General features: G+C 48.1%; 1 protein-coding gene across 2 annotated transcripts in view; it reads left to right on the top strand.

Moving 5' to 3' along the window:
* Positions 1-24,356, top strand: part of PFKL (phosphofructokinase, liver type) — a 433,821-nt gene that overhangs the window by 140,897 nt on the left and 268,568 nt on the right. For both annotated transcript variants that reach the window (XM_085648708.1, XM_085648707.1), the window contains one exon: positions 22,141-22,233. In XM_085648708.1, the coding sequence (XP_085504834.1) occupies positions 22,141-22,233 (93 nt within the window). The remainder of the gene's footprint in view (positions 1-22,140; positions 22,234-24,356) is intronic.

Here is a 24,356-nt window from a genome sequence, read left to right as displayed (position 1 = left end):
GACCACAGTCTTGTTGCAAAACATCAAAGGAGATGATACCAGCTGTGTCAAAAAGATGCCCCACCTGGTTACACTCAGAGGTCTGCCATTGTCTGAACAGCTCCTCCTGCAGGCCAGAAGTGGAGACAGTGTTCGCAAGGAAAGTGGTCATTGGGGATGGAAAGGATGTAAATCCCCTCTTTTCCACCACCCTATCCCAGACGGCCATAGTAGCCTTTGTTATTGAAGAGGAATATAGGCCCAGGGTCTGTGTTTCTTAGGAAACCATGGCACTTTCCATATCTGTATACCCACCAATGCCTAGTCCATAAAACACCAATGCTTCTCAGATGCCTCCCTACTCCCCTACACCAAGTATCAGAGCAGTGTTGCTTGGAAAGATTGCACAATGTTATGCACCCCCAGACCTCCCTCTCTCGCTCGTGGACTAAGTGCTTAAATGACAGTTCATGTGAGGCCTTTTGCTATCCCACACATCTGTTGAATTCAGCTTGGAATTGCCTAACATTGTTCGGCGGGTGAGGTCAATGGAAACATTTAAAACAGGGACAACACGCTAGGCAACACCGTCCTCTTTAGGGCTGCTATACGCCCCAACCAGCAGTTGGCGCCAATGAATAGGTCTGTTCGAAACTGCTGGAGGAGCCCTCAATAATTGATCTCCGCTGTGCTGGAAGCGGAGCCGGTGAGCTGGATTCCTTAGTAAGGGATGGATGCATCTGCCCACACCACCAGGTATTGAGCACTAAGCTGTTCATGATGCATGCAGAAGACTGTAAGATTGAGCACCTGTGATTTGTGAAGGTTAACCTTAAACCCGAAGACCTCCCTAAAGTTTCGCAATTTGGTTCATAAGGCAGGGAAATACTCAAGCGGCTCTGTCAAGGTCTGTATCACGTCGTGCAAGCTGACTGTATGTGTCTGTGCCGCTTCGCACTCCGGTTTTGGCTGTGTCTGTCCAAACATGCTATGTCAAGGGTTCCATATATATGGCAAACAGGAGTGGTGAAACTGGACATCCCTGTCTGGTTCTCCTATGTATACAAAAAGGGTAGGAGTTGCCCTGTTAACAGTCACTGAGGCCCAAGGGGAGTTGTATCCACACCAGATCCAGCGGTGAAACTTTTCTCCAAACCCAAATTGCTCTAATGTATGTGACCGGTATGGCCAATGTAGCCTATCAAATGTTTTTTTAGCATCCATGGCGAATAGAATCTCCCTTTGGGACTGCCCACCTTATCTATAAGTATGCAAAATGTGATTGGTGTTCTGTAGGAAGTTGGCTTTTTTTTTATAGTGGTTCAAAAGAGGTACACTGTGTAAAGAGTCCAAGCAAACCCCAAAGGAATTACAGAAGCCTAAATGACACCCCAAATGCTCTCTTTTGTGGTAGTGTGGGCGAGCAGTAAGGCATATCAGAGGGCAGTACTAAGCCTTTATTGCATACAGAAAAGTAGTAAACGAAACACACACTCAATAAAGAAATCCAACACCAATTTATAAAAATAACACATACTTTTTAAATGAATTTAGATACCAAGATCATCAGAATCGGGTAAGTGCTTCTCGAGTTATGAATTTTTACTTTCAAAAGTTGACATAGTGGAATGTTTGGGAGCGGTAATGTTATTTTATGTGGGAAAAACATGTCCTGCATTTGGGCACTAAACAGTGACTTACAGGACTGTTCTCTGGGACTTCAGGTGAATATGGGGCAATGTACAAGGCCACACCAACAAGTCACCTCAGGAGGCTCTGGGGTGTCTGGGTGCAGAGGTGTCATGGCATCCGGAGTCCCATTTGCTTCAATGAGGAATGGTCCGGTTCAAGAGAGGCTGCTTGCTGCCTCTAGGATAGTACCACCCCTAAAGTGGGCTACTGTGAGGTGGAAATGATTTTTCAGAAGTAGCCCTCTTTGTGATGAAATACTTTGGAATTCTGGGACAGGGTTATGCCCACTTCCCACAGGAAGTGGTCTTATAGGAGATATAGTGACCCCAATGATCAGTAGCCCATTGGCTACTACCCTACACTCCCCTAATGTTCCTAGATTCAGTATTTAGGGGAGTCCCTGGCACCAGAGAAGCAGATCCTGATGACCTACAAAGAAGGACATAAAGAACAACTAAAGCAGAAGACTGAAGAAAGCACCTGACTTGGTCTCAACTCTGCTGTCCTGTCTGCTGTTCTCTGTTGAACCTGCGCCAAAGACGACTCGCCCCGCAGCTCTGTGCACACCTTGAACCCCCCCTGTTGGCTCACTCCAACTGGTCTTCCAGCAAGAGCCTGCAGCCTCTTTTCCCAATAACCAATTTCCTTAGAAACCTTTTGGGCTACCGATGCTGTTTTGCACCCAGCCAGGCTTGTGCCGCTGTTGGTGCTGCATTGTACATTGCCTAACGCTCACCTCAACTCCCGGAGATTGGTCTTGTAAGTTGCCGTACTATACTTGTTTTCAGAAGTTGTTCTTCCTTCCATAGGATAAAATTGCAGAACTCAGAAATTCCACTACTTGTCCACTTTTTAAACTGAAAAGGATTTATATTTAAAAATGTACTTACCTGAACGATTTTTCTCTGATGTCTAAACATATATAAAGATACTTGCTATTTCTATAAATTGATTTGGATTTCCTTCTTGCGTTGTGTGTCATTTATTGATCATTGTGTGTATTTGCAAATGTCTTGCACTCCCTGTGTTAAACCTAAGGCTGCTTGACCACACTACTCAATAACAGTGCACTTTGGGATTCCATAGCAATCCCCTATCCACTCAAAAGGGAATCCCTGTACTCTTTACAAGGTATATCAGATTTTTGATCTATCACAAAGAGCAAGCTTCCCTCAGTGACTCTCTGCCATTGATAGTTCAGGCCTTTCGAACCCTGTCTGCCTTCAGCGTAGCTCCCTGGGGACTGTCATCCCAAGGCCCAAGATGTGAGTGGCATCGGAGAAGGATTTCAGCTGATGTAAGCCACCCTCCTAGCAAAATTTGATCTTGAATGGGTGGCCCCAAACCTAGGGGACCTCCTTGCTCCTCAGGAAGGCCGTTCTAGGTCAAAAGTCTCTGCGCCATTACAAGGAGACATCTTGAAACTGCATCACCTTGTGTCCACAGAAGGAGAGGGGATGGGCCTCCCTATCTTTTTTGACTATCCCCTCCAGATGAAAATCATGTACACATACCAGTATGATCGAGGCTGATTATCATCCCTTCCAGGCCAGCCGACCCCATGCACTCTGTCCTGCTGAAGGTTCACCATGCTCTCCAGGGCTAGGATATGTAAATAACAAAGCAGACACATGTCCGCTATGACAGACCCCTCCCTGCCTGTAGGGAGCCCTCTAATCCTGCTATTGTTCCGTCTGGAGCAGTATTCTAGATCCTCTGCATGTGCTTGGAGAACTATTTGGCACTCTGGTAGGCCGAAGACCTCTTGTTTGAGGTGCTCTACCTCCTGGCCATGAGCTATCTCATTGTCCTTAATGGTATTTAGCCTATCCCAGGGCTCCCTTTTCCTGCTGCACCCCTTTCAGTTCATGCGTGAGGTCTCTGCACTATTTGTAGGTCTGTTTGGAAAGAGTCAAACAGAGACTCCATAAATGCCCTGCCTTATCTTCCACTTGTTTGGCCAGTGCGGTGAGTGCCCGGGTCTCTTTCATGGCCAGGGATGAGGATGTAGTGCGCATCTGTAGGAAGCGGGCTCTCTATATAGTGTAGTTGTAGGAAGTTGGCTCTGTATATACTATACCAAAATTAGGTATTCTGTGCACAGAGTCCAGTGGAACCCCAAAGGTAGGCAATGAAAATGACTTATTTACAGGTTTGTAAATGCTTTGAATACAGTTGAAATTACTGTTGGATTACTTTTGATTACTTTGCAGATTACTTTATAGATTACTTTTTCTACTCTGTGTGATCGGCCTAGATATCACACTGGGACATTTCCCTAGAGAAAAGGGAAGTAAAGCAGTTTTTGTATATTTGCAGTTTCTTAGAGTTCCATACAAACCAACTCCACACTTAGAACAATTTTCAAGCAAAGTAGTCAGTGCAATCCTATGGGAGGAAATGGAGTTATCGGTTTACAGGTAAGTACTTGGTTGTAGGAGTTGGGTTTCTTTGTTTAAAACCAGGGTTCCCCCAGGCTCAAGGATGCACTCTCAAAGCACACTCATCAGCACTAGGGCTGCTGGGTGCAGAATGCTGAGGCCGGATGTTATCCAATGGGGGATGAGGGGCCTCTGGTTGATGGCTGCTCACGAGCAGGCCACAAGGTTGTGGAGCCAAGCTTCTGGTGTTAGGCTCAGGGCAAAGGGGGTCTGATTTAGCACATACGATGCACCCACAGAGGTGGCTGGGTGCAGGGTGCTGGTTTGGCATCAGATGCCCTGTTGTTTTCAATGTGAGTTGCCGGTTTTGGATTTTGGCTGCAGGTTCGGTCCAGGAAGACTTTCTGAAGCAACCAACAGCTGGGAAGGTAAGTTGGAGGCCTCTGGGATGTAGGTGCACCTCGGGTTCTCTTCTCCAGGGCGGCTGGATGCAGGAGTGTCTTTTGAGGTCAAATTTCACCTTACTGGGCCACTCGTGGCTGGGGGGGAGGGGTCTCCGTGCAGAGGTTGCAGGCGACGTCTGTGAGTTCTGGAGGGGTCAACCCACGGTGGACTCGGACTCTGGAGCACTGGGGGACCTCGCAGAGACCAGTGGGCCACCTGGATTCGGGCCATAGGCGTCGGGTGCAGTGGTGGTTCCAGGCGTCTGTTTTCTTTGTTCTCAGCAGGCTCAGAGTCTGTCTTGGGAGTTTCTTTTGAACAGCTGCTGTTCACAAGAGATCCGGTCTTTGTTGAAGGCAGTCAGTCCTCTCAGGGGTTCTGAAGGTCTCTGGCTGCAGGACAAGGCGACTTTTGGCACAGGATCTCTGGAAACTGCAGATAGGCCGGTAGTGCTGGGGCCAAGTCAGTTGTTCTCTGCAGTCTCCTCTGATGGGCTTCTTGTTTTGTCCTTTGACGTAGGTTGTGGGAATCTGTCTTCTTGGTTCTGGGCTGCTCCCTAGATACTGTATTTAGGGGGCGATTTAGGGGTCTTGAGGTCACGAGCCAATGGGCTCGCGTTATAACAGCGGCAAGGTCTTGGAAGCTCCCCTGCCACAGATGGCTCTTCCTGACCTGGGTTAGGTGTGAACACCTCTGCACAGGAAAGGCTTTGATTTTGGGCTCAGGGACTGAAGGCTCCACCCCAGAGGTACTGAAACCTATTTCATGGAGGCAGGCTGGTGTTTACTAGTCAGGGAACCCACCAGAGGCGGGTCGTTTTTCAGGGGGCATCTCTAAGATGCATTATGAGTGCATCAATGTGGGTTTATTATGCTGAGAAGTTTGATACCTAAGTTTCAGAATTCAGTGAAGCGATTCTGTTGCTGTGGATTCCGTAATTAAAATCCAAGACCATATGCTCTTTATGTCTTTACTGCACTTACATGTCTAAGAATGGACTTATAAATTGTAGAGGGCACAGAGCTCTTGCACCTGTACCCTCACCAGTGGCATCGTGCACCCAGCTAGAGGGGTCGTTGACCTATGCCATAGGCACTGGGTTGTAGGCATGGCAGACAGGGATGTGTGCCATGTCGACACTTCACTTTTCTCTGCATCAAAACATGCATCCTGCAATGGCAGTGTGCGAGGGTTAAGGTACAGGGTCTCTGAGGGTGGCACAATAAGTGCTCTTGGTACCCATGGTACCTTTTACAAGGCACTTGCATGTGGCCAGAGCGGTGCCAATTGGGGGTATGAAGGTACAGTTTTGGTTAAGAACACAGGCCCTGGGAACCTGATTGGCAGGGACCCAGGGCACATCAAGTCAAAGTGCATCAGAAATCTGGCAGAAAGCGAGGGAGTTACTGCAAAAGAAACCCAGCTTCCTACAGCAGTAAAACTAAGTACACTGTTTAGAGAGTCCAGGCAACCCTTATTGGTTTGCAGGGCTTTCTCAAAAAATCCCAAGTTCTCTATTTTGTGGTAGTGTGGTTGAGCAGCTTAGTTTAATCAAAGGGGAGTGTTGAGTACTTGTAGTATATACACAGTCCGACACCATTTTATTAAAAAAGCAGTTTTTTATATTATTTTAGGCAACAAGTTCTTTGTGATCAGGTAAGTATTTTTCAAGATAGGTTGTCAGCATGTAAATAGACAATACTGTATTCGCGGTTGGGGGAACCTCTTGTCAACAACTTACAGAAATGTTCTTCAGTACTTAGGGTAAATTGGGCCCAAGGTCCTAGACCGCTCCAATAGGTTTCCTTGGTCGGCTCTGGGGCGTCCGAGTGCAGAGGTGCTTTTTGCTGTCAGGCGGCTGTAGGAAAGTAGCTCTGTATATGCTGTTCCCAAATAGGTACAGTGTGTACAGCCTCCACAGTCCCCAGAGGTTTGGCAGAGGTTAAAGTTAGATATAACCTTACTTTCTAAAGTGGTAGCTTGGTCGAGCAGTAAGGCAGTATCAGAGGACAGTGTAAAGCATTTGATGTACACAGTCAGCAAATGGTCTCACACACTCAAGAACTGAACTCTAGGCCAATTGTTTTTGTATAAAAAAAATATACTGTGTTTTTTATTTCTAGAACCATGCAAGCCTGGTACAGGTAAGCATATAAATACTTTGCAGTAGTGATTGTCTTGTTTGAACACAGTTCAGAATTGCAGTTAAGAAAGCAGATTGCAACACATTGCAGGTATAGTACATTCAATTGAATGGGCTTTTTAAGTAAAATGCAGTTAATTACTTTTCAAACCACAGGACTGGATCCTAGATTCAGCCCCGGGACATTTCCTGAAAACAGGTGATTAAATGCGTTTTGGTTAAAGGTATGATTTGTAAAGAATATTATTGCATTTGAAAAGTTGACACAAAAACTTTTTTACATAGAATCACCAATGTTATCATATGGGAGGAAATTCACTTAGCAGGTAAATTACTTTTGTAATCCAGTTCTGGACTCCTAGATTCAGCACTGGGACATCTACTTAAAACTGGTAAGTAATTACGTTTTTGTAGTTTGCACGATTTTTAAAGAATATTCTTGTATTTCAAAAGTTGACACTTGGAAACTTTTTCACAAAGAACCCTCAATGTTATCCTATGGAAGGAAATTCAATTCACAGGTAAGTTACTTTTTAGTTACTTTTCTAACTCAGTGCTGGACACCTGGGTTCAGCACTGGGACCTTTCCTGCAAACAGTTGAGAAAGGTTGGTTAGGTTATTTGTGCGATTTTTAAGGAATATTCTTAGTTTTCAAAAGTCGACACTTGGAAACTTTTTGGGAGAAAAAGTGTCAATGTTATCTTATGAGGAAAAGTGAGTTATCTGTCTCGAGGTAAGTAATCGGTCTTTTGAGTTAAGGTTCTGGGGTTTGACTCGGGGGTGGGGAGGGGGGGTCTCCCAGGGTCAGTGATGCACTGTTGTTGCACCCCCAGTGGCACTAGGGCGGCCGGGTGCTGAGAGTTGAGGCCCAGTGTTATCCTATGGAGGATAGGGGGGCTCCGGTTGGTGGCGGCTGGCAAGCAGGCCATGGGGTTGTGGGAGCCAAGCTCCTAGGGCTAAGCTCAGCGCAAGTTGGGGACCAAGTTAGCACCAAAGGGGCACCCTCAGCGGCACTAGGGCAGCCGGGTGCTGTTTTGAGGTCGGGTGCCCTGTTGATTTCAATGGAGATTTTCGGTTTTGGTTTTCAGCTGCAGGCTCGGTGCAGGAAGACTTCTGGGAGGAATCAACAGCTGGGCAAGTAGGCCTCAGGGATGTAGGTGCACCTTGGGTTCTTTTTCCCAGGGCGCAGGACGGCTGGATGCAGGGGTATCTTTTGAGGTCCGATTTCACCTTACCGGGCTACTCATGGTTGGGGTCTCTGTGCAGAGGCTGCAGGCGATGTCGGGGAGTCCTGGAGGGGACAACCCACGGTGTACTCTAACTCTGGAGCGCTGGGGGACCTCGCCGGGACCAGTGAGCCACTCGAACTCGGGCTGTTGGCAACGGGTACAGTGGTAGTTCCAGGCGTGGGGTTTCTTTGTTCTCAGCAGGCTCAGTCTGTTTTCGGAGTTTCTTTTGAACCGGGCTGCTGATCACAGGAGATCAGGTCTTTGTTGAAGGCAGTCAATCCTCCCAGGGGTTCTCGAGGTCGCTAGCTGCAGAACAAGACGATTGTTGGCGCAGGATCTCTGGAAACTGCAGACCGGCCGGTAGGGCTGGGGCCAAGTCAGTTGTTCTCTGCAGTCTCCTCTGCTGGGCGTCTTCTTTCGTCCTTTTTCTTCTTAGGTTGCGGGAATCTGAGGAAGGAAGGTTCAGGGTGCCCCTAAATACTAAATTTAGGGGCGTTACAGGTAGGTAAAGGGCAGGGACCAATGGGTCCCTTCCCTAGGATGGGTACACCCCCTATTCTGCCACTCTCCAGTGGGAGGGGGGCAGGAGCCTGTCCCTGGTTGGCTGAGTCCCCCCATCCTCAAGATGACGGGGACTCGAGGTTGTGCTTCACCTCGCCTCCCCCACCTTAGGGGTGGAGTTGGCAGAGGTGGGCACACCTCTTTTCCTCACTTGTTTTTCCCGCCGGTTCTCCCGCCCAAAGTGGAGGGTAGAACCAGTGGGCACCAGTTGCTGAAAGCAGCAAATCGTCTGGAGAGGCTCACAAAGGTGGCATGCCTCCTTCGTGAACCCTGCCCATCCTGGGGGAGGAGGCTTGGCACCTCGTCCCAGGATGTGCATTGTTTTAGGCCCCAGAGAGCAGCAGGCTCTTGACCCAGGGGTCCAGAAACATGTCTGGTGGTGGCAGCCTGCGCAGCCACTCAGTCAGATCACTGGTAGTTGGTCGTTTTTCAGGGGCATCTCTAAGATGCCCTCTGTGGTGCATTTTACATTAAATCCCACACTGGCTTCATTGTGGGTTTAATGTGCTGAGAAGTTTGATATCAAACTTCCCAGTCTTCCGTGTAGCCATTTTGGTGCTGTGGAGTTCGTAATGGCAACCTCCCAGCACCATATACTCTTAATGGCAGCACTGCACTTACAGGGCCCAGGAATGGACACGGTTTCTGTAGGGGTACAGGGCTCATGCAACGGTACCCTCACCACTGGCATAGGGCACCCAGCTAGAGGGGTGAGTGATGTATGCCAGGGCAGTGGTTTGTGGGCATGGCACACAGGGATGTGTGCCATCTCGACTCTTTGTTTGGTTCAGCACCTAGACACCCAGCCTGCAAAGGCAGTGTGTGTGTGTCAGGGTACAGGGCCTCTAAGGGTGGTACAATAAGTGCTGCTGTCCTTGGGGGCCGTCTCTGGTCACGGTGCCCTGGGTACCTATGGTCCCATTTACCAGGGGCAGACATGTGGCCAGAGATGCCAATTGGGTTTTGATTTGGGGAAAGTACACAGGCCCTGGGGTCCTGATTGGCAGGGCCCCAGAGCACAGTCAAAGCGCATCAGTAGTCTGGCAACAAAAAGAAAAAAAAAAGGGGTTGGGGGTGTACTGCAACAGAAACTCACTTTTTCACAGGCCCTCACCTGCGTCTGAGTCTTCGGGGGTTCCCACGCCAGGATGGTCTCAATCTTGGGTTGTAGGGGTGCCACCTGGCTGCTCCCTACTTAGTCCCCCCCCCCCCCCCCCCCCCACTCAAAGGGAACCTGAGCCACCTCACACTGGCTCTGCGAGTTGTCTGCTGCCACCATTGGGCAGAAAGCATGAGGGATTACCTGATCTTTGGACACCAGCCGGCAACTGACGGCGGTCACACTCGCCCCGGTGGTTCGTTGAGCCTCCACCCTATGGCCGTTGATGGTCACCCACTGCCTGTATTTTTTAGTGTTATCAGGCAACTGGATCCCCGGGACCATCTCACTGTCTCCTAGTGAGACAAGGGACATTTTTGCGGGACCCCACCCACCTTGGGCACCCATCCCCTCCCTTCCCAGGGCTACACTTGCCAGCTGTCAGGGGGGTCACACGGCAGTGCCTTGGAGTCCTTTTGAGGACAGTCTGCAAAACGGTGACCCACCCTGCCATACGTAAAGCACATGAAGGGGCCCCTCTGAACGGGTTTACCTGTCGGGGCCTCCGGTTTCTTCACTTGGGGAGGCTGGGAACCGTTCCCTTGGTTCCCTTGGGGATTACTCTAGGGCTCTTTCTTGAACTCCTGCTGTTTACCCCTGTCCCCCCACTCCTCTGCTGGGGACCCTGCCCGCCTTTGGCAGAATTTCCCACATGACCCTTGTGGACCCTGGTGCTGACCCAGCGGTCCGCCTCCTCAGCAAGATTCCTTGGATTGTACAACTTTCTATCGATCAAATGCTGGCGTAGCTCTGGAAAACAGTTAGCGGCCAAGTGCTCCCATGCAAACAAATCAGAGCGCTTCAAACGTTTCCACCTTGCTACCCTTTACCCAACCATCCATCGCTCTGCAGAAAAATGACTGATACTCCACCCAGGTAGTTACCTCCAGCTTCTAAGTTTCTAAATCTCTGCCTATACAACTCTGGGGTCAAACCATACCTTGTCACCAGGGCACCTTTCATGTGGTCGTACGACATCCTATGCTCGCTGGGCAGGTCTAACAACATATCCCTCCCATCACTCACAAAGCAACCCCACAACTCCGCTCCCCAATCCTTCTCAGGGACCAGGTGGGCCATCATTGCGATCTTGTGGGCTGCAAACCACTGCCCTATATCCTCCTGCGTGTGAAATTCCTTTATCACATCTTTCGGAATGTGGACTCTGCCTTCTGCAGGCACAGATGGAGCGCTGCCACCAGAGGGATTGATCTGCAGATCGATCTCTCTCTCTCTCTCTCTCTCTCTCTCTCTCTCTCTCTCTCTCTCTCTCTCTCTCTCTCTCTCTCTCTCTCTCTCTCTCTCTCTCTCTCTCTCTCTCTCTCTCTCTCTATTTCTCTCTCTCTCTCTCTCTCTCTCTCTCTCTATTTCTCTCTCTCTCTCTCTCTCTCTCTCTCTATTTCTCTCTCTCTCTCTCTCTCTCTATTTCTCTCTCTCTCTCTCTCTCTCTCTCTATCTCTCTCTCTCTCTCTCTCTCTCTCTCTCTCTCTCTCTCTCTCTCTCTCTCTCTCTCTCTCTCTCTCTCTCTCTCTCTCTCTCTCTCTCTCTCTCTCTCTCTCTCTCTCTCTCTCTCTCTCTCTCTCTCTCTCTCTCTCTCTCTCTCTCTCTCTCTCTCTCTCTCGGTCCCTCTTTCTCTTTCTCTCTCTCTCGTCCCTCTTTCTCTCTCTCTCGGTCCCTCTTTCTCTCTCTTTCTCTCTCGGTCCCTCTTTCTCTCTCTTTCTCTCTCGGTCCCTCTTTCTCTCTCTTTCTCTCTCGGTCTCTCTTTCTCTCTCTTTCTCCCTCTCTCTTTCTCTCTCTTTCTCTCTCTTTCTCCCTCTTTCTCTTTCTCTCTCCCTCTTTCTCTCTCTTTCTCTCAGTCTCTCTTTCTCTCTCTTTCTCTCAGTCTCTCTCTCTCTCTCTTTCTCTCTCTTTCTCTCAGTCTCTCTCTCTCTCTCTCGGTCCCTCTTTCTCTCTCTTTCTCTCTCGGTCCCTCTTTCTCCCTCTTTCTCTCTCGGTCCCTCTTTCTCTCTCTTTCTCTCTCGGTCCCTCTTTCTCTCTCTTTCTCTCTCGGTCCCTCTTTCTCTCTCGGTCCCTCTTTCTCTCTCGGTCCCTCTTTCTCTCTCGGTCCCTCTTTCTCTCTCGGTCCCTCTTTCTCTCTCTTTCTCCCTCTTTCTCTCTCTTTCTCTCGGTCCCTCTTTCTCTCTCTTTCTCTCTCGGTCCCTCTTTCTCTCTCGGTCCCTCTTTCTCTCTCTTTCTCTCGGTCTCTCTTTCTCTCGGTCTCTCTTTCTCTCGGTCTCTCTTTCTCTCGGTCTCTCTTTCTCTCGGTCTCTCTTTCTCTCGGTCTCTCTTTCTCTCGGTCCCTCTTTCTCTCGGTCCCTCTTTCTCTCGGTCCCTCTTTCTCTCTCTTTCTCTCGGTCCCTCTTTCTCTCTCTTTCTCTCGGTCCCTCTTTCTCTGTCTTTCTCTCGGTCCCTCTTTCTCTCTCTTTCTCTCGGTCCCTCTTTCTCTGTCTTTCTCTCGGTCCCTCTTTCTCTCGGTCTCTCTTTCTCTCGGTCTCTCTTTCTCTCGGTCCCTCTTTCTCTCGGTCCCTCTTTCTCTCGGTCCCTCTTTCTCTCTCTTTCTCTCGGTCCCTCTTTCTCTCTCTTTCTCTCGGTCCCTCTTTCTCTGTCTTTCTCTCGGTCCCTCTTTCTCTCTCTTTCTCTCGGTCCCTCTTTCTCTGTCTTTCTCTCGGTCCCTCTTTCTCTCTCTTTCTCTCGGTCCCTCTTTCTCTCTCTTTCTCTCGGTCCCTCTTTCTCTCGGTCCCTCTTTCTCTCGGTCCCTCTGACCTTCTAACGTGAGCTTGGCCATCTCCAACCTGTGCATCCGGTCTCTCTCTCTGTCTTTCAACTCTGCAGGAGACAGACCCTTGGAAGAGGTGCTACTGCCAAGTGGGGACGGCACCCCTGTCCTGGCTGGAATCAAGGGATTATCCACCAGCACGGGGGCATTACGTGCTTCGACCCAGTCCCTCAGCGCCTTTTGGTACTCATCTTTCTTGGTGATACCAGGGGTCGCAACTTTCAATTTCCGGCAGAAGTACTTCAACTGTTTCACGTTGTAGCTTTCCAACCTTTCTTCCTCGAACTCCAGATCCACGGATTCTATTGATGCTGGTCGGCTCATGATGGCAAAAATAGGCGGTTCCAACGGAAAGTAGTATACTCAGTACATCGTCGCGTTTTGGTCTGCGCTCACTAGTAGTGTTCACCAATCACTGTACATGCATCACAAATGCAAGTCCAAATCCCAACCACTGACCACCAATGTTAGAACCCGGAGTCTCTAATTGGCAACGTTATGCACCTTTGTCAAGTAGGGACCCTTCGTCTACGTCAGGGCAAGGGAGTTACATGCTGTAGATAACCCCTGCTCACCCCCTTGGTAGCATGGCACGAGCAGGCAGGCTTATCTCAGATGCAGTGTGTTAAGCATTTGTGAACACATACAGTAATATAGATGAACCACTACAAATTGACACCACACCGGAATGTATAAAAAATAAGTAAGCTTTATGTAATTAACACAAGACCTTAACGGCAAAGGATTCCACAGTACGAATATGCTTTACGGTTACTCAAAAATAGGATTTAGCTTCAAGTGTCAACGGGAGTTATCCCTTCAATGCACAAAAGAGTTCTCGGGGTACAGCCTGCCTGCGAGGAGCGCAGCGTCTGCCCCGGAGTCACAACTAGACTCTCTCGGGACAGTACCTCCAGAAAAACAGACAAAGGCTCTTCTCGGCGTCGGGGAGCTGTGAAGTTGTGTGGCACGTAGTAGCGTTGGTTCCTTACTTCAAGGGAAAGCCATGCGGCTGGCCCTGGATGAGGATGCAGGCAGGGGTCGGCTTCGGTCCTTACCGGAGAGGAGGTGACATTACGGCAGTGCCAGCACCACAGGTCGTTTCTGATGTCGTTGAGTCAGTGGAATGTTGGTTCACTCTTGTCGATGGTCAGCTCCGCCCAGATGGCGATCTCGGAGCTAGTGCAGCACAGCGGCAGGCGTCGGTCTACAGGGCGAGTCGGAGCGGCGCTCATGGTCTTGTTGCAGAAAGCAGCGTCAGTGACTGGCTTGAGTTGCAGAGTTCCTCTGTAGCAGCTGAAACCACAGTTCCAAACAGAAGAGGTGAAGTCGTTGGTAACCCTGCATCTTCAAACAGGAGGCTAGCTCGACTCTAGCCCTTGAAGAATATTCGGCAAGATGATGAAAGTTTCTTCCTTGGTCCTTTCTTCCTCTCCTTGACACGAGAGACCCCACCACAGGCCAACCAACTACAGCGCTCTGGTAAAGGGGCAGTACAACTCCGCGGTCTCCAGGTGCTCTTCCTCGGCAGAGGGTCATCTTGTTAGTTCCCAAAGTGAACCATAAAGTTCTGGGGTCAGGGCCCCAATATTTATACTCATACACCCCATTGTCCTAGAGGGCAAAGGGTCCTGTGCCCAGACAAAACCAGATGATTCGGGTGCCTTCGACCAGGTGTGCTCTTCTTCTTTAGGGCGAGAAAGCAAAAGACACAAAATTGATGGACGGAATGCATAACAAATCAAAACATTCACCCCCAGTCAAGAGATCTGGGTTAAATCCATCATTCTTTTGCTCACCATGCCACCCCAGTTTAGACCTGGCTATATCCAAATCAGTCTTGACCCTGTGCCTCATGGGAACAGTCCAGCCTGAACTGCCAAGCCAGGTCCCCCCTGGACCGGAAACAAGGATCCTAGGACCGGTTTCGGGGTTTCACCTCTCTTCAGCCAGGATAGCTTGATTCCAGTGCGGGATAGGGTCTTCAGACACTCCACAGGAAGTGGAGCCAGCACCGGGGGAGATGGCCCTGCTCTATTCAGACACAGGCGCCTGCTCATCCCACCATTGTCGGAACGATCGGCCTAGTGCCGTCGCGCCCTACCTCCTGGGGTCCCCCCAGCCCTGGCACTCACAAACCCAAACATGCAATACACACTCTAGCAGAAGCAGGCTGGATGGTTAGGCAAGAAAATACCGTCTTTCTGAAAGAGGTATTTTCAAACACAGAATGTTAAAATCATCTTTCCTAAAAGATGCATCTTCCCATTCTGGGTTCAGGCATACTAAACTCTACTCTCTACCTGGTTCCCTAGGATTATAGGATGTTATAATCAAAACTGCCCAGTCTGGCCTATGGGGGAACAGGTAGCCTTGCAATAGTGAAAAAAGCGCTTGTGGGTCATTCACTACCAGGTCATGCCACACACTCCAAGGCATGACCTGCCTTCTACATACAACGCACCCTGCCCGCAGGCATTCTGTAGGGGTGACTAACATGTCGCAAAGGGAAGGTCACAGACCGGCGAGTGGTTGCACTCGCCGAGTCACACAGCAGCACAGGCTTCGTACGGCGCTCTGCGGTGGCAGGCCCGAGTCATACTTTACGGGCTACTCCGGTGGGTGGCACAATCGGTGCTGCGAGCCCACCAGTCGCTTTTGAATTACAAGCCCCGGGCACCCCTGTGCATGATACGAAGGTCTGACAGTAAATCAAAATACCAATCATGGAATCACACATTTAACATTACTTTTCTCAGGGAGCACTTGCACTGTGCACTGGATAGCAGTGGCACAGTCCCCAAAGCGTTTAACCAGCAAACATCAAAAAACAGAGGAGGCAATCCATCAGAATACGAGGAAGGGAGACCCACGCCAATGGTACCAGGTCTAACAGTAACATAAATAGTAAGCATAACATAGATGACTTTTAGTACTGGATGTTCTAAAAGACAAACAGCACACATATTACAGAACACGCATATTATACAGTACGCACAAAACCAACATTGCACAGAATAAAGAATATATATATATATATATATATATATATATATATATATATATATATATATATATATAGCTAAACTAGAGAAGAAATAAGTTTTATTTTAGCAAAGATAGAGTATATTACAGAACTAGGACAGAAAAACATCTGCAAAAAAAAAAGGGAGAAAGATACCAACTTTGAAGCTGGGGATTAAAGTTCGAGTATTGCCGTGGCCCCAACATCCTGTGATCCTGGGCAAATAAATTAGTTTCCTTATGTAAAAACATATATTATGGCCGTAACTGCTGCTATATATAATCACTTTAATACGTTTGGCTGATTTTTTGGCTAGAAAAGCAGGTGTTAATGATTAATTGCCGTGGTGCACACCGAAAAACCCTCGCTGAAATTCAGCACTAGTTTAAAGTCGAAAATTGTTTAAATAAATAAGTGAGTGCACGTTTATACTCAGTACGTTTTGAAAAAAAAACTAGTTTAACTCCATCTAAGCCAAATATAGTACGGAGGCAAAAAATACATATATTATTGAATGCTCACGTTATACAGCATGCTGACAACATTGCGAAGTATAAAGAAAATATATATAAAGTAGAGCACAAATGTTTTATATACCAAACAGCATATTACACAACTCGACTAAAAAAAATCTGCAAAAATAGAGAGAAAGGTGGTGACTTTGAAGCTAGGGATCAAAGATCAAGTGCCTCCAACTATATGTAGTAAAAAAAAATAATTACCGTCAAAAGTAAACTTTAGCCCCAACACATTGACACGCAGTACACAAAAAGAAATCAATCCACAGCATTTTTATTATTACACGTCACGAACAAAAACAATATAGTGGAAAATGAAGAATAAATATAACACAGATCTCCTTTACTTCTGCGTGTTATAGATGACAAGCAGCATATTACATAACGCACCCGTACAAAGCACAGTCTCAAAAACATTGCGCAAAATAAAGAAAATATACGTATGTAAACTACAACAGAAATACATTTTAATTTAGTGAACAAACAGCATGTTCGCAACAGAAATAATTAATTGTGAATAAAATCCTAATTAAGATTTTCTAGAAAAGGAGTCTTAAAAAAAAAAAAAATAGGATGGAGGTTCTGAATATCAAGTGTGGTTACATTGTTTAATCCAAAACAGGGAAAGCATAGTGTGTACTTTCCATACGTACTTTCTACTCTTGTCTCAGTATAGATGTCAAAGTGCATTCCTGCCCCTAATTAGAGCCACAGAATATTTTGAATATGAAAGAAAGGCATCAGCGCTTGACGGACACCAGGCCTGGTTTACGATGCTGAGCAAGTAGCACAGCCCTCCATCTCCGTCCACCTGGCTCCCCTGTGAGGCAGGCCAGGCTGGAGTCCCTTGACCGACTGGAAGGGAGGGATGGGGAGAGCAGAGAGAGTGGGTGGGGAAGCAGGGGATGCGGAACACAGGACAGCGAAAGCAAGCCTTTGCAGTGCTCTGAAAGGGCACAGCCCTGATAGAAAGATCTCATACCTGGGGAGAAGGAGGAGGGTTGTACTGCGAGGAGCAGGGCAGGCACTGACAGCAGTGCCCCTCCTCGGAGGCAGGCTGCAGCACAACCCTCCGTCTCCAGGCCAGGCTGGAGCCCCGTGAGTGACTGGAAGGGGGGGAGGGAGAGACGGGGGTGTAGGCACGGCGATTGGGAGACAGGAGAGTGAAAGCAAACCAGCACGGCGCTCTCATAGAAACTAAGAGCTCATATCTTCCTGGAGACTAGAGCCAGTCCACGGCTCGGGTAGCTGCGAGGGGCAGGGCAGGCACAGACACCACTGCTCCCTGCTCTGAGGCTGGCTGCAGCACAACCCTCCCTCTCCGTCCGCCTGGCTCTGCTGTGAGGCAGGCTGGAGCCTGCTGACTGATTAGGAGGGGGAAGGACAGCACAGACAGTGGGATGGAAGAGCCGGTTAATACACAACAATAAAAGTGAAACCAGCGCAGTGCTCATGAAACGGACAGAGAGCTGATAAAGTATGTCAACAATTATTAAAACATGCAGGGTGGTAGGCAGGAGGGAAGTGCAGGGAACAGAGCAGGCACCCTCAAAGCACTCTGATGAGCAGGATACAAATACTGTGTGTTAACTAGGACGCAGAAAGTGTGCCTGGAACAGCCGGTAGGAGAATCTCGTTTTAAGAAAATAGTGCTGACAGACCGTAAATGAAACTTACTGAGTAACAACACATTGGAAGTAATAATAGAAGACAAGCAGGTACTAAGGAGGAACTACAGCCTATTAACAAATGAAAAGCCAACATTTACAAAGGACAGTAGCATCCGCCAATTTAAAAGATGGGTGGAGATTGGGCTAGGATTCAAGTCCATACCTTAATACAGCATGTCTCAAAGAGACCGCTCAAGCGCTGCCAATGCGAGACCTACAATTGGGGCTCTTTCCTATAGCAGCTCCCTGTGAGTATGTTCGTTCTTGCCTTTATATGTCGCCATGATGTTTGCGAGCCTGCTATGAAGGGGCCTGGAACAACGTTGGCCCCGGGGTGGGGCTCTAGTCCTCCTGGTTTGCTCCAGGTCCCCACTTATCCTCTGCTGCCGCAGCTTTGTGGTGGATGGTGCACAGTGTGAGTCCCCTGGGTTTCTTGGCTAAGGCTACGGAACTTCTGTCTGCCCCCCTTGCCGTGAGTTACTGCGGCTGATGCTACAGGGTAGGGGGCAATTGACTTTCTCAGGGTTCCACTGGACAGGGTTGGCAACTGCCACTATGCTAACTGCTAGGCATTGTGTGACTGCAGCCTTCTCCTGGTGTCTGATACTGTGGTTACTCCAATGTGGCACCGTGGCTCGGCCCCACAAGTGCTCATACCTCATGGCCTGTATTATGTTTCTAAGGCAACTCGCTGTTAGGGCCCAGCCAATTCACCCAGAGTGGTTACTTACTTGCTCCTCTGCGGGCACGACAGTGCTCCCCCCCCCCCCCGCCCCCCCCCCCCCAGTGCTGCAGCTGCTCCTCTTGGCCAGCGTGCCCTGCTTGTTGCTTCAGAATGAGCTCCGCTTCCTCTCCTGCACCCGCGCAGACCTGCCCTCCAGGCCCGTCACTGGGGTACGGCTGCCATGTTGAAGGTGCTCATTGTGCCTGCTGTCTGTGCTCAGGTGCCTCCGGTCCCGAGCGACCCTCCAGGCAGCTAGCTGCACGTCCGCATTCATGATGACCTGCGGCCCGTGGATATCTTTCTGGCACTATCGAGACCCCTGTTTCAAGTCACTAACTCTCTCTGCTGCCATCTTGGCCTCGCCCCCATGTTTATCTTTTATAGCATGAAGTGTATCTTCTACTAGAGTTCTAGAATGTCTTCTTTGCTGTACATACTTTGGTGGCACAATGCCACTATAATTGCTGAGCTCAAGCTTTTTTGGTTTAGGTTGTGCATACTGTTTGGATGCCTCAGCCTTTGTGCAAGATACTGTGCGATTTACTAATCACCCTTTTGCATTCATTTTTTTACATGTTCATTGTTTTACTTTGCTGGTACGAGATTGTGTTTGATTTATGACTTTTATCACAGAGTAAAGACATGCACTCACATAGGGTTTAAAAAAAAATGTAATGAAAAGATTAGCCAAACGAATCAACTTGGCAATAGTTTGCCACTAAAAACACAAACTGTCTTCCGACCATTTTCATAATTCTCTACTTTGTCGATGCATCTTAACTTTGCTAATGCAGTCTGCTCAGCAACCAAACAGGACTTGGTTCAGGTAAGTGGAATTGTACTTGTCTAGACAGATTGATCAACAAGGAACCTTGATGAATAATGACTTTTATTCAGTAGCGGTCCGTGGAGGGAGTTCGGTGAGGCAGTGGGGCGGGGTAGGGGCGGGGGAGGGGCAGGGTGGGGAAATGTAAACACTGGAATAAGGATGAACGGAGGTAAGTACACATTTAAATAAATAAAACTAATTCCTTTGCGCGCGCTGCATCGCAAAATGCGATGAAGCGCGCGCAACGAAATTAGTTTTATTTATTTAAATGTGTACTTACCTCCGTTCATCCATATTCCGGTGTTTACATTTACCCCCTGCCCCTCCCCCGCCCGCCTCACTGCCCCACCGAACTCCCTCCACGGACCGCTACTGCTTTTATTACAGGTTTGTAATATATTGAAATACAGTTGGAATTACTTTTTTGTTTTTGGATTACTTTTTCTACTCAGTGGGATATGCCTAGATATCACACTGGGACATTTCCTAGATAAAAGGTAGGTAAAATAGTTTTCATCAAAACAGTTTCTTATGTTTCCATATAAACACCCTCAATACAGATGTTTTTCAGAGGAAAACGGCCAATGCAATCCTATTGGTAAAAATGAGGTTATCGGTTTGCAGGTAAGTAAACGGTCTTGAGGGTTACAATTCTGGGGTTAGAACAAGAGTCCAGGTTCTAGGTCGCACTCAAAAAGCACCTTCAGCAGCACTAGGGCTTCCGGGTGCAGAGTGCTGAGGCCCAATGTTAGCCTATGGGGCTAGGAGGCCATTGGTTGGTGGCTGCTCTCGGGCAAGCACAAGGTTGAGAAAGCTAAACTCCTAGGGTTAAGCCCCGGGCAAAGGGGATCCTAGTTAGAACACAAGGTGCACACAGGGGCGGCGGGAGTAGAGTGCTGATTTGGCGTCTAGTTCCCTGTTGTTTTCAAAGGGAGTTGCCAGGAGGACTTCCGGGAGGAACAAACAGCTGGGCAGATAAGTTGAAGGGCTCGGAGACCTAGGTGCACCTCAGGCTCTATTCTCCAGGGTGCAGGGCAGCTGGATACAGGGGTGCCTTTTGAGATCAGATTTCACCTTATCTGGCCACTCGCGGTTGGGGGGAAGGGGTCTCCGTGCAGAGGCTGCAGGCGACGTCGGAGAGTCCTGGAGGGGTCAACCCACGGTGGACTCTGACTCTAGAGTGCTGGGGGACCTCGCTGGGACCAGTGGGCCACACAGACTCGACTGTAGGAGACGGGTCCAGTGGTGGTTTCATGCCTCAGGTTTCGTTGTCTTCAGCAGGCTCAAAGTCTTTCTTTGGAGATTCTTTTGGACAGAGCTGCTGTTCATAAGAGATTCAGTCTTTGTTGAAGGCAGATAGTCCTTCCAGGGGTTCTGGAGGTCGCTGGCTGCAGGACGAGGTGAATGTGGCGCAGGATCTCTGGAAACTGCAGACGGACCGGAAGGGCTGGGGCCAAGTCAGTTCTTCTCTGCAATCTCTTCTGCTTTGTGTCTTTTTTTAGTCTTTCTCCCCAGCCACAGATGGCTGTTCCTGAGCTGGGGAGGTGTTAACACCTCTGCCCAGGAAATGCTTTGTTTCTGGCCTCAGAGAGTGAAGGCTCCCAACCCAGGGGACCAAAAACTTGTCTCGTGCTGACAGGCTGGTGTTTACCAGTCAGGGAACCCGCCAGAGGCTGGTTGTTTTTCAGGGGTATCTCTAAGATGCCCTCTGATTGCATTGTATAATAAATCCCACACTGGCATCAGTGTGAGTTTATTATGATGAGAAGTTAGATACCAAACTTTCCAGAATTCAGTAAAGCCATTATGGTGCTGTGGAGTTCATAATGACAAACTCCAAGACCAAATACTCTTTATGGCTTTACTGCACTTACAATGCCTATGAATGGACTTAAACACTGTAGGGGTACAGTGCTCTTGCAACTGTACCCTCACCAGTGGTATAGTGCACCCAGCTAGAGTGGTGCCTTACCTATACCATAGGCAGTGGGTTGCAGGCATGGCACACAGATGTGTGTCCTAACATTTCCTCAATCGATGGAAAGTGACACAGATGTGTGTGCCATGTTGACTCTTAACTTTTCTCTGCACCCAACTATACAGCCTGCAATGGCAGTGTGTGTTAAGGTACAGGACCTCGAAGTGTGGCACAATATGTACTGCATCCCTTAGAATTCTTATCTGGTCACAGTGCCCTTGGTAACCATGGTACCTTTACAATGGACTTGCATGTGGCCAGAGAGGTGCCAAATGGGGGTACAAAGGTACAGTTTTGGTAAAGAACACAGGCCCTGGGAACCTGATTGGCCGGGACCCATGCCACATCAAGTCAAAGTGCATCAGAAGTCTGGTAAAAAGTGGAGGTGTCACTGCATCAGAATCCCACTTTCCTACAATTGGCCAAAGCCTGCAAGCTAGTTGTTGAGGCTCTAGATACGTTCTGGGAAGGCAATTGGATGAGGACGTTTTAGATCTGTTTTGGAGTTGGTTGAAGGCCTACGTTGTAATATTGACAGATTGAGTGGGGCTGTGAGGTATGGCATGTTTCAACCTGGGGCATATGTGAGGATCTGGGCTGTGAAAAAAATGGTCTTATGGTGTAAATGTAGAGTGGTGGAGATATAGTGTGTATTTATGGGGTAGAGCAGCACAATCAAGTAGAATAGTGAGCTGGTGAGTGTGGTCTGTGTAGGGCTTTGAACATTGCTGATGTGCACATAGGCTGAGAGTTTTTGAAGTCAGAAAAAATCCAGTTATATTATGAACTTGTTAATAGTTTACATAAATAATTGGACACTAAATAGATTCAGAAATGTTCATGGTAACAACATTTTCCATTCCTTGAGCTGCCAGGTTTTGTATGCCTAGGAACATATATGGGAAAACACACAGATTTGATTATAGTATTTGCATACCTGATACTTTAAAGTAAATACTCCTTAACACACCAACCAATTTTTGTTTCATGAATAGCTGGTGGTCCGACGACTGGGAGTTGACACAAGAGTTACTGTCCTTGGCCATGTCCAGAGAGGAGGAACTCCTTCAGCTTTTGATCGTGTTCTGGTACGTAGCATGTTGCACTTTTTTTTTTAACCAGTAACCACTTTCTCTCTAAGCTACTAATGAAAAAACACTGAAGAGGATGTCTCAAGTAAGACCATTGAAAAGCTAGTCAAGGGAAAGGATTTCTTCAAATGCTCAGCTTTCTGCTTTGCTTAACTCATCACACCCGTTTCCCAGGATGCAAAAGTATAATAATAGAAATATCTGTTTGAGGCATGTTTGGCTGTAGATACAATTGCTTTGCATAATTCTGCCATCTATTGTTGGGTCCCGATGTGTACAAGTTGTTTTTCTTCGAAGAAGTCCTTTGAGTCATGAGACAAGTGACTCCTCCTGTTAGTGATAATGCGCATGGCATCGACTCCATTGTTAGATTGTTTTCTTTCCACTGTCTTTTTCGGACATGTTCTGTGGTGCTCCGGTTCGAGACTGTCTCGGGCTAACTTTAGTTTGCTATTCAGTTCCACCTTCATCTGTATTGTTTTCAGTCTTGTTTTCCGTACTTGCATACTGAAAAAACAGAAAACATTTGCTCGACTATTTGACATGCTTCACTTGCAGTCTTTAGCCTGCTTTCTTATCTGACTTCCACAGAGAATGTGCTACTAATGGAATGGACTCCATTTCACTTCTGTCCCAGGTGCCACGGAAGGTACTCGAGAACCAGACTGTGAAGCTTGTCGATCCTTGTGATCGAAAAGGACTTTGAGGGACTGTCTGGTGTGGCGTTGAGAAATGCAGCACAGAGATATAGAGGAAACTCCGGACATATCTGGACAACAAGATGTCAAACAAGAACAGGAAGAGCTTCCGAAGGCTTGGTAGAAGAGGAATAAGCCTTCTCCATTCATGACTCTGGATCCAGTTCCGGATCCAACTCTAACCTTGAAGCCAAACTACAGATCCAAGATTTTCCTTCTGGACAACGTACAGTGAGTGAACATGCTCCTGTTCCATCGACCAAAAAACAATCTGTCTCTACCGCCCATATGGCTTCCGGGCTCCCACTTCAGTCAGTCCATGGTAGGCACCGACTGTCTGCTTCGGATGCCCAACCCTCTGGTTCGGAACTGAAATCTAATCCAAAAGAGCGCCAATCTGCACATAGCTGACAAGACTCGGCACAGAGCCAATCATTTGCCTGTTTTGTTCTGAGCATCCCACGTGCCGCTGCTTCGACTCCGACCATTTCGGTTTCCAAAAAGAAACCTTGAGCATCAAAGTTGCCACATGAACCAGTGCTTCAACTAATGCAGGAACGACTCGATCTGAAACTTCAAATGCAGCCTCAAACTTGCCGTATTTGAGCTTAACCTGTTCACAAACCATTTAAATGCCAACTTTCGTTTGAAGAGGCCATAGATTTCCCAGTGCCAATTAAAAAGAAGAAAAAGGACATTGCAACCAGTCCTCTGCATCGTCCTCTTCCTTTTTCTCAACCACCTCATTCTCTTGGGGAACTAAGGGACATTACACCACAAGGATCTTCCACTGATGTTTACGGGGAGGAGTTTACTCTCATCCACAGACAACAGATCCCAAGGATATTTATGACATTGATCCCCCAGGTGACAGTGACCCAGATCTCTACCCAGACAAACCTCCACCCCTGATGATGCTTCCTCATATCAGGACCTAACTGCTAGAGCAGCACCATGCCACCAGGTTCCATTACACAAATACCTTGTAGAGGATGATTTCCTTTTGAGACTTTGGCTAGTACACATAGATCATGCCAATATCTACCTATGTTAAAAGACATGTTGTGTCACTCTGATGATATCTTCATAGACCCAGTAAGAGCATGTATCATAGCACACAGGGTGGAAAAAGACCCTATTTACATTAAAGGTCAGCTTCACTAGACTCACTATTGGTTTCTAATGCCCATAGAAGGGCTAGTTCACAAACCTCAGAAGATGCTCCTCCCCCTGACAGAGTCTAAACTCATTGATACTTCAGGTGGCAGCACAGTCCTCCAATCGCTGGCAGATTGCCAACACACAAGTTTTGTTGGCGCGATACAATGGTGCACATTGGGATGAGATGGAGGAACTCCTTCAACATTTCCCTGAGGAATATACAGAAAAGGTGACATGAAATTGTCAATGAGGGCAAGTTTA

Source organism: Triturus cristatus, chromosome 3_2 (genome assembly GCF_964204655.1).
Source record: "Triturus cristatus chromosome 3_2, aTriCri1.1, whole genome shotgun sequence".
In the NCBI taxonomy this organism is placed as follows: Eukaryota; Metazoa; Chordata; class Amphibia; order Caudata; family Salamandridae; genus Triturus; species Triturus cristatus.
The sequence above is the reverse complement of the archived record's forward strand: the minus strand, read 5'-3'. Positions and strand labels throughout refer to the sequence as shown.